The 11,838-nt window shown below is 37.1% G+C and overlaps 1 protein-coding gene across 1 annotated transcript in view; it reads left to right on the top strand.

The window, feature by feature from the left end:
- Positions 1-11,838, top strand: part of lobo (lost boys) — a 1,557,146-nt gene that overhangs the window by 861,648 nt on the left and 683,660 nt on the right. The window contains exon 5 of the mRNA XM_067763814.1: positions 1,168-1,386. Coding sequence (XP_067619915.1) covers positions 1,168-1,386 — 219 coding nt within the window. The remainder of the gene's footprint in view (positions 1-1,167; positions 1,387-11,838) is intronic.

The raw sequence follows: 11,838 nt of genomic DNA, 5'->3' as shown, positions 1-11,838 counted from the left end.
TTTTGAATTACTTAATCTACACGACGTCGCGTAGACCATATTGTAACCTGCACCATAAGTTTTTGTGAATGCATTAAGTCGTTGTGAAGAACATGAAAGTGTGAAGTGCTAATTTCAGATAAACAAAAATAACTAAAAAAAAATAAAAATAAGTAGTGACACCATTCCAAATAAAAAGATTAACAATGAATCACACCATCCTCTCACACCGCTAGATGAAGCAAGCTTGTGCCTGTATGTAACGGAATCTTTGTAGCTTAATTTTCACCGGTTTCTAGAAGTCCTTGTTAATTTGAAACTTTGCATACGTATCAAGGATCGATGACAATGCATTGATGTAGATGTGTGGATGACATAAGGTCAACGGCCATAAGGTCAATTGGCCATATTACCACATAAGCCATTTAGCTGATATTTTCATGTAAAGTGCACAAACGGCGATTTTTTTTAAATGTTTATTTTTTTAAATGTTTGTATGGTGAACCCCCAGGGGGGTTCCAGGGGGTGTGCCACTGGCATCGGTGGGTCGGGCCTCCAAAGTTAGTGGGGGTCGGTCATACATTTGGACTCGATTGGAGCACTCTAAATGGGTCAAAGTGGGATATTTCAAAATTTGCCCCTACCCAAAAGTTCGACCCAAATTAGGGGACATCAGAATTCGTTTTAGAGCTATTGTTCCTTCGGCAAAGTTTATTATTTTGATCCCTATAATACGATTTTTAAATCGACCCGCCCTAATATATATATATATATATATATATATATATATATTTATGATTAATAATTCAATTTTTACGTAATTATTAAAGTAATTAATTGCGTCGGAAATATATATATTCATATTTATTTGAAAAATATTTTTGTTGTGAGGGTTCGAAAAGTCCTCAACTTTTGGGGTACTCACAACGTATTGGCGAAGCACTGCTACAACAAATTGAAGTATCAGGCATGTTAAGTGAAGGTAGCGAAGAAAATCGGTAATTTGACGTAAAACGCAAATGGTTGAGTGGATCAAAAATATGGTGCTTTCAAAAAACTACCATTGATCAACAGTTGTAGTTGCTAATAGCGCCCAGTTCATGTAAAACTTGTTGAGTTATTGTTATATATTTACCTACTTAATTACTATTATTATCATCACCATGATTGTTATTCTATTATTTATAGAAGACAACTGAAAAATTCGAGCTTGAAAGTAATGGAAAAATTCCAGCATACAAAGCCATTGCAGAGCGAACAATCCTTTTTTATCAAAGAAAAATATTGCTCAAATTCCACTACGGTCGTGGAGCCCTTACATCATCTACGTTAGAATTCTGCAGGCCATCTAAACCAAACTATGGACATGAAGTTAGTTTTGACCCCTCAAACACAAAATCGTACAAGGTAAATAACAATACTATTTATTAAATATTTAGGTATGTTTGTTAGGAGGGCCGATGTGGTGTGATGATATCGTGCTCCGCCTATCACAAAGAAGTTACTGGGCTGAACTCCCAGGCAAAGCAACATCAAAAATTAGAATCAAAGCTTCTCAGAAAAACATATCATCTGCCTTGAAGATGCCATCCAGAGTAGGCGTAAACCTCTCGGTCCCGTCTCGACCATTTATTTTCAAGAAAAAATAAAAGGAGCAGGACGCAAATCGGAAGAGAAGCTCGGCATAAATTCTCTTAGGTGATATATCGGCCCTTGCATTTATTGTTATACTCAGTTGAGCAGAGCTCACATAGTATATTAACTTTGATTGGATAACGGTTGGTTGTACAGGTATAAAGGAATCGAGATAGATATAGACTTCCATATATCAAAATCATCAGTATCGAAAAAAATTTGATTGAGCCATGTTCGTCCGTCCGTCCGTCCGTCCGTTAACACGATAACTTGAGTAAATTTTGAGGTATCTTGATGAAATTAGGTATGTAGGTTCCTGGGCACTCATCTCAAATCGCTTTTTAAAATGAACGATATCGGACTATAACCACGCCCACTTTTTCCATATCGATTATTTCGAAAAATCGAAAAAGTGCGATAATTCATTACCAAAGACGCATTAAGCGATGAAACTTGGTAGATGAGTTGAACTTATGACGCAGAATAGAAAACTTAAAAAATTTTGGACAATGGGCGTGGCACCGCCCACTTTTAGAAGAAAGTAATTTAGAAGTTTTGCTAGTTGTAATTTGCCAGTCGTTGAAGATATCATGATGAAATTTGGCAGCAACGTTACTGCTATTTCTATATGTATGCTTAATAAAAATTAGCAAAATCGCCCACTTAAAAAAAAAAATGTTTAAGGCAAATTAAAAAAAAAAGTTTATATCTTTACAGTATATAAGTAAATTATGTCAACATTCAACTCCAGTAATGATATGGTGCAAAAAAATACAAAAATAAAAGAAATTTTCAAAATGGGCGTGGATCCGCCCTTTTTCATTTAATTTGTCTAGGATACTTTTAATGCCATAAGTCGAACAAAAATTTTCTAATCATTGTGAAATTTGGTAGGAGATTAGACTCTAGGACGATAACAGTTTTCTATGAAAAAGGGCGAAATCGGTTGAAGGCACGCCCAGTGTTTATACACAGTCGACCGTCTGTCCTTCCGCTCGCCCGTTAACACTATAACTTGAGCAAAAATCGATATATCTTTACTAAACTCAGTTCACGTAATTATCTGAACTCACTTTGTATTGGTATAAAAAATGGCCGAAATCCGCCTATGACCACGCCCACTTTTTCGATATCGAAAATTACGAAAAATGAAAAAAAAAGCCATAATTCTATACCAAATACGAAAAAAGGAATGAAAAATGGGAATTGGATTGGTTTATTGACGCAAAATATAACTTTAGAAAAAAACTTTGTAAAATGGGTGTGGCACCTTCCATATTAGGTAAAACAAGTAAGGAAGGCTAAGTTCGGGTGTAACCGAATATTACATACTCAGTTGGGAGCTATGGAGACAAAGTAAGGGAAAATCACCATGTAGGAAAATGAACCTAGGGTAACCCTGGAATGTGTTTGTATGATATGTGTATCAAATGGATGGTATTAAAGAGTATTTGAAGAGGGCCATGGTTCTATAGGTGGACGCCATTTAGGGATATCGCCATAAAGGTGGACCAGGGCTGACTCTAGAATTTGTTTGTACGATATGGGTATCAAATTAAAGGTGTTAATGAGTATTTTTAAAGGGAGTGGGCCTTAGTTCTATAGGTGGACTTCTTTTCGAGATATCGCCATAAAGGTGGACCAGGGGTGACTCTAGAATGCGCTTGTACAATATGGGTATCAAACGAAAGGTGTTAATGAGTATTTTAAAATGGAGCGGGCCTTAGTTCTATGGGTGGACGCCTTTTCGAGATATCGCCATAAAGGTGGACCAGGGGTGACTCTAGAATTTGTTTGTACGATATGGGTACCAAATGAAAGGTGTTAATGAGTATTTTAAAAGGGAGGAGGCCTTAGTTCTATAGGTGGACGCCTTTTCGAGATATCGCCCTAAAGGTGGACCAGGGGTGACTCTAGACTGCGTTTGTACAATATGGGTATCAAATGAAAGGTGCTAATGAGTATTTTAAAAGGGACCAGGGGTATCAAACGAAAGGCATTAATGAGTATTTTAAGAGGGAGCAGGCCTCAGTTCTATGGGTGGACGCCTTTTGGATATATCGCCATAAAGGTGGACCAGGGGTGACTCTAGAATGCGTTTGTACAATATGGGTATCAAATGAAAGATGTTAATGGGTATTTTAAAAGGGAGTGGGCCTTAGTTCTATAGGTGGACGCCTTTTCGAGATATCGCCCTAAATGTGGACCAGGGGTAACTCTAGAATTTGTTTGTACGATATGGGTACCAAATGAAAGGTGTTAATGAGTATTTTAAAAGGGAGGAGGCCTTAGTTCTATAGGTGGACGCCTTTTCGGGATATCGCCATAAAGGTGGACCAGGGGTGACTCTAGAATGCGCTTGTACAATATGGGTATCAAACGAAAGGTGTTAATGAGTATTTTAAAATGGAGCGGACCTTAGTTCTATGGGTGGACGCCTTTTCGAGATATCGCCATAAAGGTGGACCAGGGGTGACTCTAGAATTTGTTTGTACGATATGGGTATCAAATGAAAGGTGTTAATTAGTATTCTAAAATGGGTGGGCCTTATTTCTATAGGTCGATGCCTTTTCGAGATATCGCCATAAAGGTGGAGCAGGGGTGACTCTAGAATTTCTTTGTACGATATGGGTATCAAATGAAAGGTGTTAATGAGAATTTTAAAAGGGAGTGAGTGGGCCTTTGTTCTATAGGTGGATGCGTTTTCGGGATATCGTTATAAAAGTGGAGCAGGATTGACTCTAGAATGCGTTGGTACATTATGGGTATCAAACGAAAGGTGATAATGATTATTTTAAAAGGGAGTGGGCCTTAGTTCTATAGGTGGACGCCTTTTCGAGATATCGCCATAAAGGTGGACCAAGGGTGACTCTGTAATGTGTTTGTACGATGTGGGTATCAAATTAAAGGTATTAGTGAGGGTTTTAAAAGCGAGTGGTGGTAGTTGTATATGTGAAGGCGTTTTCGAGATATCGACCAAAATGTGGACCAGCGTGACCCAGACCATCATATGTCGGGTACCGCCAATTTATTTATATATGTAATACCAGGAACAGTATTCCTGCCAAGATTCCAAGGGCTTTTAATCTCGCCCTGCAGAAAGTTTTCATTTTATTTTACTTAATATGGAAGTTGCCACACCCATTTTACAAAGTTTTTTCTAAAGTTATATTTTGCGTCAATAAACCAATCCAATTACCATGTTTCATCCCTTTTTTCGTATTTGTTATAGTATTATGACATTTTTTCATTTTTCGTAATTTTCGATATCGAAAAAGTGGGCGTGGTCATAAGCGGATTTCGGCCATTTTTTATATCAATACAAAGTGAGTTCAGATAATTACGTGAACTGAGTTTGGTAAAGATATATCGATTTTTGCTCAAGTTATCGTGTTAACGGCCGAGTGTTGGGACAGACGGTCGACTGTGTATAAAAACTGGGCGTGGCTTCAACCGATTTCGCCCTTTTTCGCAGAAAACCGTTACCGTCCAAGAATCTAATCTCCTACCAAGTTTCACAAGGATTGGTAAATTTTTGTTCGACTTATGGCATTAAAAATATCCTAGGCAAATTAAATGAAAAAGGGCGGAGACACGCCCATTTTGAAAATTTCTTTTATTTTTGTATTTTGTTAAACCATATCTTTACTGTATTTGAATGTTGACATAATTTACTCATATACTGGTAAGATATTAACTTTTTTTTTTAAATTTGTCTTTAAAAAAAATTTTTTTTAAGGGGGCGATTTTGCTAATTTTTATTAAGCATGCATATAGAAATAGCAGTAACGTTCCTGCCAAATTTCATCATGATATCTTCAACGACTGGAAAATTACAGCTAGCAAAACTTCTAAATTACCTTCTTTTTCTACTTTTTCGATATTTCCGATATCGAAAAATTGGGCGTGTTTATAGTCCGATATCGTTCATTTTAAATAGCGATCTGAGATGAGTACCAAGGAACCTGTATACCAAATTTCATCAAGATACCTCAAAATTTACTCAAGTTATCGTGTTAACGGTCGGTCGGACGGACGGTCGGAGGGACGGACGAACATGGCTCAATCAAATTTTTTTCCGGTACTGATTATTTTGATATATGGAAGTCTATATCTATCTCGATTCCTTTATACCTGTACAACCAACCGTTACCCAATCAAAGTTAATATACTCTGTGAGCTCTGCTCAACTGAATATAATAAAATGAAAAAGTTCTGCAGGGCGAGATCAAAAGCCCTTGGAATCTTGGCAGGAATACTGTTCGCGGTATTACATAAAAAATAAATTAGCGGTGCCCGACAGATGATGGTCTGGGTCACCCTAGTCCACATTTTGGTTGATATCTCGAAAACGCCTTCACATATACAACTACCACCACTCCCTTTTAAAACCCTCACTAATATCTTTAAATTGATATCATACAAACACATTATAGAGTCACCCCTGGTCCGCCGTTATGGCGATATCTCGAAAAGGAGTCCACCTATAGAACTAAGGCCCACTCCCTTTTAAAATACTCATTATCACCCTGGTCCACCTTTATAACGATATCCCGAACAGGCATCCACCTATAGAACAAAGGCCCACTCCCTTTTAAATTCTCATTAACACCATTCATTTGATACCCATATCGTACAAACAAATTCTAGAGTCACCCCTGTTCCACCTTTATGGCGATATCTCGAAAAGGCGTCCACCTATAGAACTAAGGCCCACTCTCTTTTAAAATACTCATTAACCCCTTTCATTTGATACCCATATCGATGAAAGGTGTTAATGAGTATTTTAAAAGGGAGTGGGCCTTAGTTCTATAGGTGGACGCCTTTTCGAGATATCGCCATAAAGGTGGACCAGGGGTGACTCTAGAATGCGTTTGTACAATATGGGTATCAAACGAAAGGTGTTAATGAATGTTTTAAAATGGAGCGGGCCTTAGTTCTATGGGTGGACGCCTTTTCGAGATATCGCCATAAAGGTGGACCAGGGGTGACTCTAGAATTTGTTTGTACGATATGAGTATCAAATGAAATGTGTTAATGAGTATTTTAAAAAGGCGTGTGCCTTAGTTCTATAGGTGGACGCCTTTTCGAGATATCGACATAAAGGTGGACCAGGGGTGACTAGAATTTGTTTGTACGATATGGGTATTAAATGAAAGGTGTTAATGACTATTTTAAAAGGGAATGGGCCTTAGTTCTATAGGTGGATGCCTTTTCGAGATATCGCCATAAAGGTGGGCCAGGGGTGTCTCTAGAATTTTTTTGTACGATATGAGTATCAAATGAAAGGTGTTAATGAGTATTTTAAAAACGCGTGTGCCTTAGTTCTATAGGTAGACGCCTTTTCGAGATATCGACATAAAGGTGGACCAGGGGTGACTAGAATTTGTTTGTACGATATGGGTATCAAATGAAAGGTGTTAATGGGTATTTTAAAAAGGAGTGGGTCTTAGTCCTATATGTGAACGCCTTTTCGAGATATCGCCATAAACGTGGACCAGGGGTGACTCTAGAATGTGTTTGTACGATATGGGTATCAAATTAAAGGTATTAATGAGGGTTTTAAAAGGGAGTGGCCCTTAGTTGTATATGTGAAGGCGTTTTCGAGATATCTACCAAAATGTGGACCAGGGTGATCCAGAACATCATCTGTCGGGTACCGCTAATTTATTTATATATGTAATACCACGTACAGTATTCCTTCCAAGATTCCAAGGGCTTTTGATTTCGCCTTGCAAAACTTTTTCATTTTCTTCTACTTAATATGGTAGGTGTCACACCCATTTTACCAAGTTTTTTTCTAAAATTATATTTTGCGTCAATAGACCAATGCAATTACCATGTTTCATCCATTTTTTCGTATTTGGTATATAATTATGGCATTTTTTTCATTTTTCGTAATTTTCGATATCGAAACAGTGGGCGTGGTCATAGTCGGATTTCGGCCATTTTTTATACCAATACAAAGTGAGTTCAGATAAGTACGTGAACTGAGTTTAGTAAAGATATATCGATTTTTGCTCAAGTTATCGTGTTAAAGACCGAGCGGAAGGACAGACGGTCGACTGTGTATAAAAACTGGGGGTGGCTTCAACCGATTTCGCCCTTTTTCACAGAAAACCGTTACCGAAGCTAAGCCTCTACCAAATTTCACAAGGATTGCTTACTTTTTGTTCGACTTATGGCATTACAAGCATCCTAGACAAATTAAATGAAAAAGGGCGAAGCCACGCCCTTTTTGAAATTTTCTTTTATTTTTGTGTTTTTTTGCACCATATTATTACTGGAGGTGAATGTTGGCATAATTTACTTATATGCTGTAAAGATATTAACTTTTCTTTTAAAATTTGAATTAAAAAAAAAAATTTTTTAAAAAGTGGGCGTGGTCGTTCTCCTATTTTGCTAATTTTTATTAAGCAGACATAAAGTAATAAGAGTAACGTTCCTGCCAAATTTCATCATGATATCTTCAACGACTGCCAAATTACAGCTTGCAAAACTTCTAAATTACCTTCATTTAAAAGTGGGCGGTGCCACGCCCATTGTCCACAATTTTACTAGTTTTCTATTCTGTGTCATAAGCTCAACTCACCTACCAAGTTTCATCGCTTAATGCGTATTTGGTAATGAATTATCGCACTTTTTCGATTTTCGAAATTTTCGATATCGAAAAAGTGGGGGTGGTTATTTTCCGATATCGTTCATTTTAAATAGCGATCTAAGATGGGTGCCCAGGAACCTACGTACCAAATTTCATCAAGATACATCAAAATTTACTCAAGTTATCGTGTTAACGGACAGACGGACGGACGGACATGGCTCAATCGAATTTTTTTTCGATACTGATGATTTTGATATATGGAAGTCTATATCTATCTCGATTCCTTTATACCTGTACAACCAACCGTTATGCAATCAAAGTTAATATACTCTGTGAGCTCTGCTCAACTGAGTATAAAAATATAAATGTAAGGCGTGATAACCTCCAAAGAGCTTTTAGGCCGAGCTTCTTTTCCAATTTTCGTCGTTCTCCTTTTAATCTTTCCTACATATTGGCCAGAGTGGACCCTGTTTTATGCCAATTTCGAACGGCATTTGCAAGGCAGATAAGTTTTCACTGAGAAACTTTTCATGGCAGAAATACCCTCGGAGTGCTTTCCAATCGCGGCCGAGGGGCGATCCCTCTAAGAAAAACTTTCTTCTGATTGAAAAACTTAATTCTTGAATTTTGATGTTGTTTTGCCCGGGGCGTGAATCCAGGATCTTCGTAGTGGTAGGCGTCGCACGCTACCACCACACCACGGCGGTCGGCAAAACTGTTGCTTGCTCTGAAATGCTGACTTTCCGTCTGACATACCTGTGCACAAGCAATAACTAATATTTGCATGTCTTTGTTGTTATAATACTCAGCTGAGCAGAGCTCAGAGAGTATATTAATTTTGTTCGCATAATGGTACCCCGTAACGGCATAAACTAATCGAGATAGATAAACACTTCCATATATCAAAATGATCTGGGCGAAAAAAGAAATTCATTTAGCCATTAGTCCGTCCGTCTGTCCGTCAACACGATAACTTGAGTAAATTTAGAGGTATCTTAAGAATATTTGGTATGAAAGTTCCAGGGCGCTCATCTCAGATTGCTATTTAAAATGAACAAAATCGGAGTATAACCACGCCCACTTTTTCGATATCGAAAATTTCAAAAAACCGAAAAAGTGCGATAATTCATTGCCAAAGATGGATACAGCGATGGAACTTGGTAGGTGAGTTGACCTTATGACGCAGAATAGAAAACTAGTAAAATTTTGGACAATGGGCGTGGCACCGCCCACTTTTAAAAGAAGGTAATTTAAAAGTTTTGCAAGCTGTAATTTGGCAGTCCTTGAAGATATCATGATGAAATTTTGACAGGAATGTTACTCCTATTACTATATGTGTTCTGAATAAAAATTTGCAAAATCGGATAACGAATACGCCTACTTAAAAAAAATAGTTTAAGTAAAATTTTAATAAAAAATTGGTCTTTACAGAATATAAGTAAATTATGTCAACATTCATCTCCACTAATGATATGGTGCTACAAAATACAAAAATAAATGAAATTTTGAAAAGGGGGTGTGGCTCCCCCTTTTTCATTCAATTTGTCTAGAATACTTTTAATGCCATAATTCGTACACAAACTTACCAATCCTTGTGAAATTTGGTGAGTGTATAGCGTCTGTGACTATAACTGGTTCCTATGAAAATGGGGGAAATCGGTTGAAGCCACACCCAGTTTTTATACACAGCCGACCGTCTGTCCTTCCGCTCGGCCGTTAACAAGATAACTTGAGCAAAAATCGATATATCTTTACTAAACTTAGTTCACGTACTTATCTGAACTCACTTTATCTTGGTATTAAAAATCGGCGAAATCCGACTGTGACCACGCCCACTTTTTTGATTCCGAAAATTTCGAAAATGAAAAAATTCCATAATTCTATACCAAATACGAAAAAAGGGATGAAACATGGTGATTGGAATGGTTTTTTTTACGCAAAATATAACTTTAGAAAAAACTTTGTAAAATGGGTATGATACCTACCATATTAAGTAGAAGAAAACGAAAAAAATCTGCAGGGCGAAATAAAAGCCTTTTGAATCATGACAGGAATACTGTTCGTGGTATTACACATATAAATAATTTAGTGGTACCCGACATATGATTTTCTGGGTCAGTCTGGTCCAAATATTGGTCGATATCTCGAAAACGCCTTTACGTATACAACTAAGGGCCACTCCTTTTTAAACCCCTCATTAATACCTTTAATTTAATACCCATATCGTACAAACACATTATAGAGTCACCCTGGTCCACATTTATGATTGTGATATATCGAAAAGGCGTCCACCTATAGAACTAAGGCCCACTCCCTTTTAAAATACTCATTAACACCTTTCATTTGATACCCATATCGTACAAATGCATTCTAGAGTTACTTCTGTTCCTCCTCTATGGCGATATCTCGAAAAGGCGTCCACCTATAGAACTAAGGCCCAATCCCTTTTAAAATACTCTTTAATATCTTTCATTTGATACCCATGTCCTACAAACACATTCCAGGGTTACCCTAGGTTCATTTTCCTACGTGGTGATTTTCCCTTATTTGACAAAGGATGAAGGAAATTCGTTCCAAAAGATTTCAACGTATGTGATAAGGAATTAGAAACCACTTATAAACCATCTACGAAACCCCACGAAACCAACGGAGCTATAATTATTATGTATCCATGAAAAAGACAATTTAGTCTCCAAAGCTCTCTGCTGAGTATGTATTGTTCGGTTACACCCGAACTTAGTCTTCCCTTCTGGTTTTTGTGTGTGCTCACGCTGTCGCGGATTCACAAATTGAATATGACAATATTAAATGTAAGCCTTCAGCCTTCATCTTCTCGTTTCCGGGTCTGGGCTAAAATCTCAATCCAACGTTTGAAAATTAAATATTCTATAAATCAAAGGGGTTTAAAAGTCTAGAAAGCTTAAAATCTTTAGAAATTTAAATGGTTTTAAACCTGAAGTCTTAAAAGTTTAAAAGTTTAAAAAGAGCTTAAGTTTAAAAATTCAAAAGTAAAACTTATAGCGTTTTCTTTTCTGGAAATAGTGTTACGCTTTTTGTACGCCGCGCAAGGGTTGTACATATATATTTTGTTCTATTCTAAAAACCAGGTAACGCTTTTGCGGAACATTTCGTTCTTTTGTGAAAACACTGGATCACAAATTTCAATTTTATGCTGCACCAGACACGCTGTAATTGCACCCTAAGTTCAATCAAAAGAATCTCACCACATCAAAATCAATCAGCTGATGTTTCATTCTTACAACATACCTATCGACAATAATGCAACCCTGCACTTAAAATGCATATACACACACATTATACTTTTGACTTGTTTTTATACTCAGCTGAGCAGAGCTCACAGAGTATATTAACTTTGTTCGCATACCGGTAATCCATAATGGCATAAACTAATCGAGATAGATATATCAAAATGATCTGGGCAAAAAAAGAAATTCATTTAGCCATGTCCGTCCGTCCGTCCATCCGTAAACACGATAACTTGAGTAAATTTTGAGGTATCTTAATAAAATTTGTTATGCGGTTTCTCAGATCGCTATTTAAAATGAACGAAATCTGACCATAACCACCCCCACTTTTCAATATCGAAAATTTCGAAAAACCGA

This window comes from Eurosta solidaginis, chromosome 1 (assembly GCF_040869045.1).
Source record: "Eurosta solidaginis isolate ZX-2024a chromosome 1, ASM4086904v1, whole genome shotgun sequence".
In the NCBI taxonomy this organism is placed as follows: Eukaryota; Metazoa; Arthropoda; class Insecta; order Diptera; family Tephritidae; genus Eurosta; species Eurosta solidaginis.
This window is presented reverse-complemented; position numbering and strand designations above follow the sequence as displayed.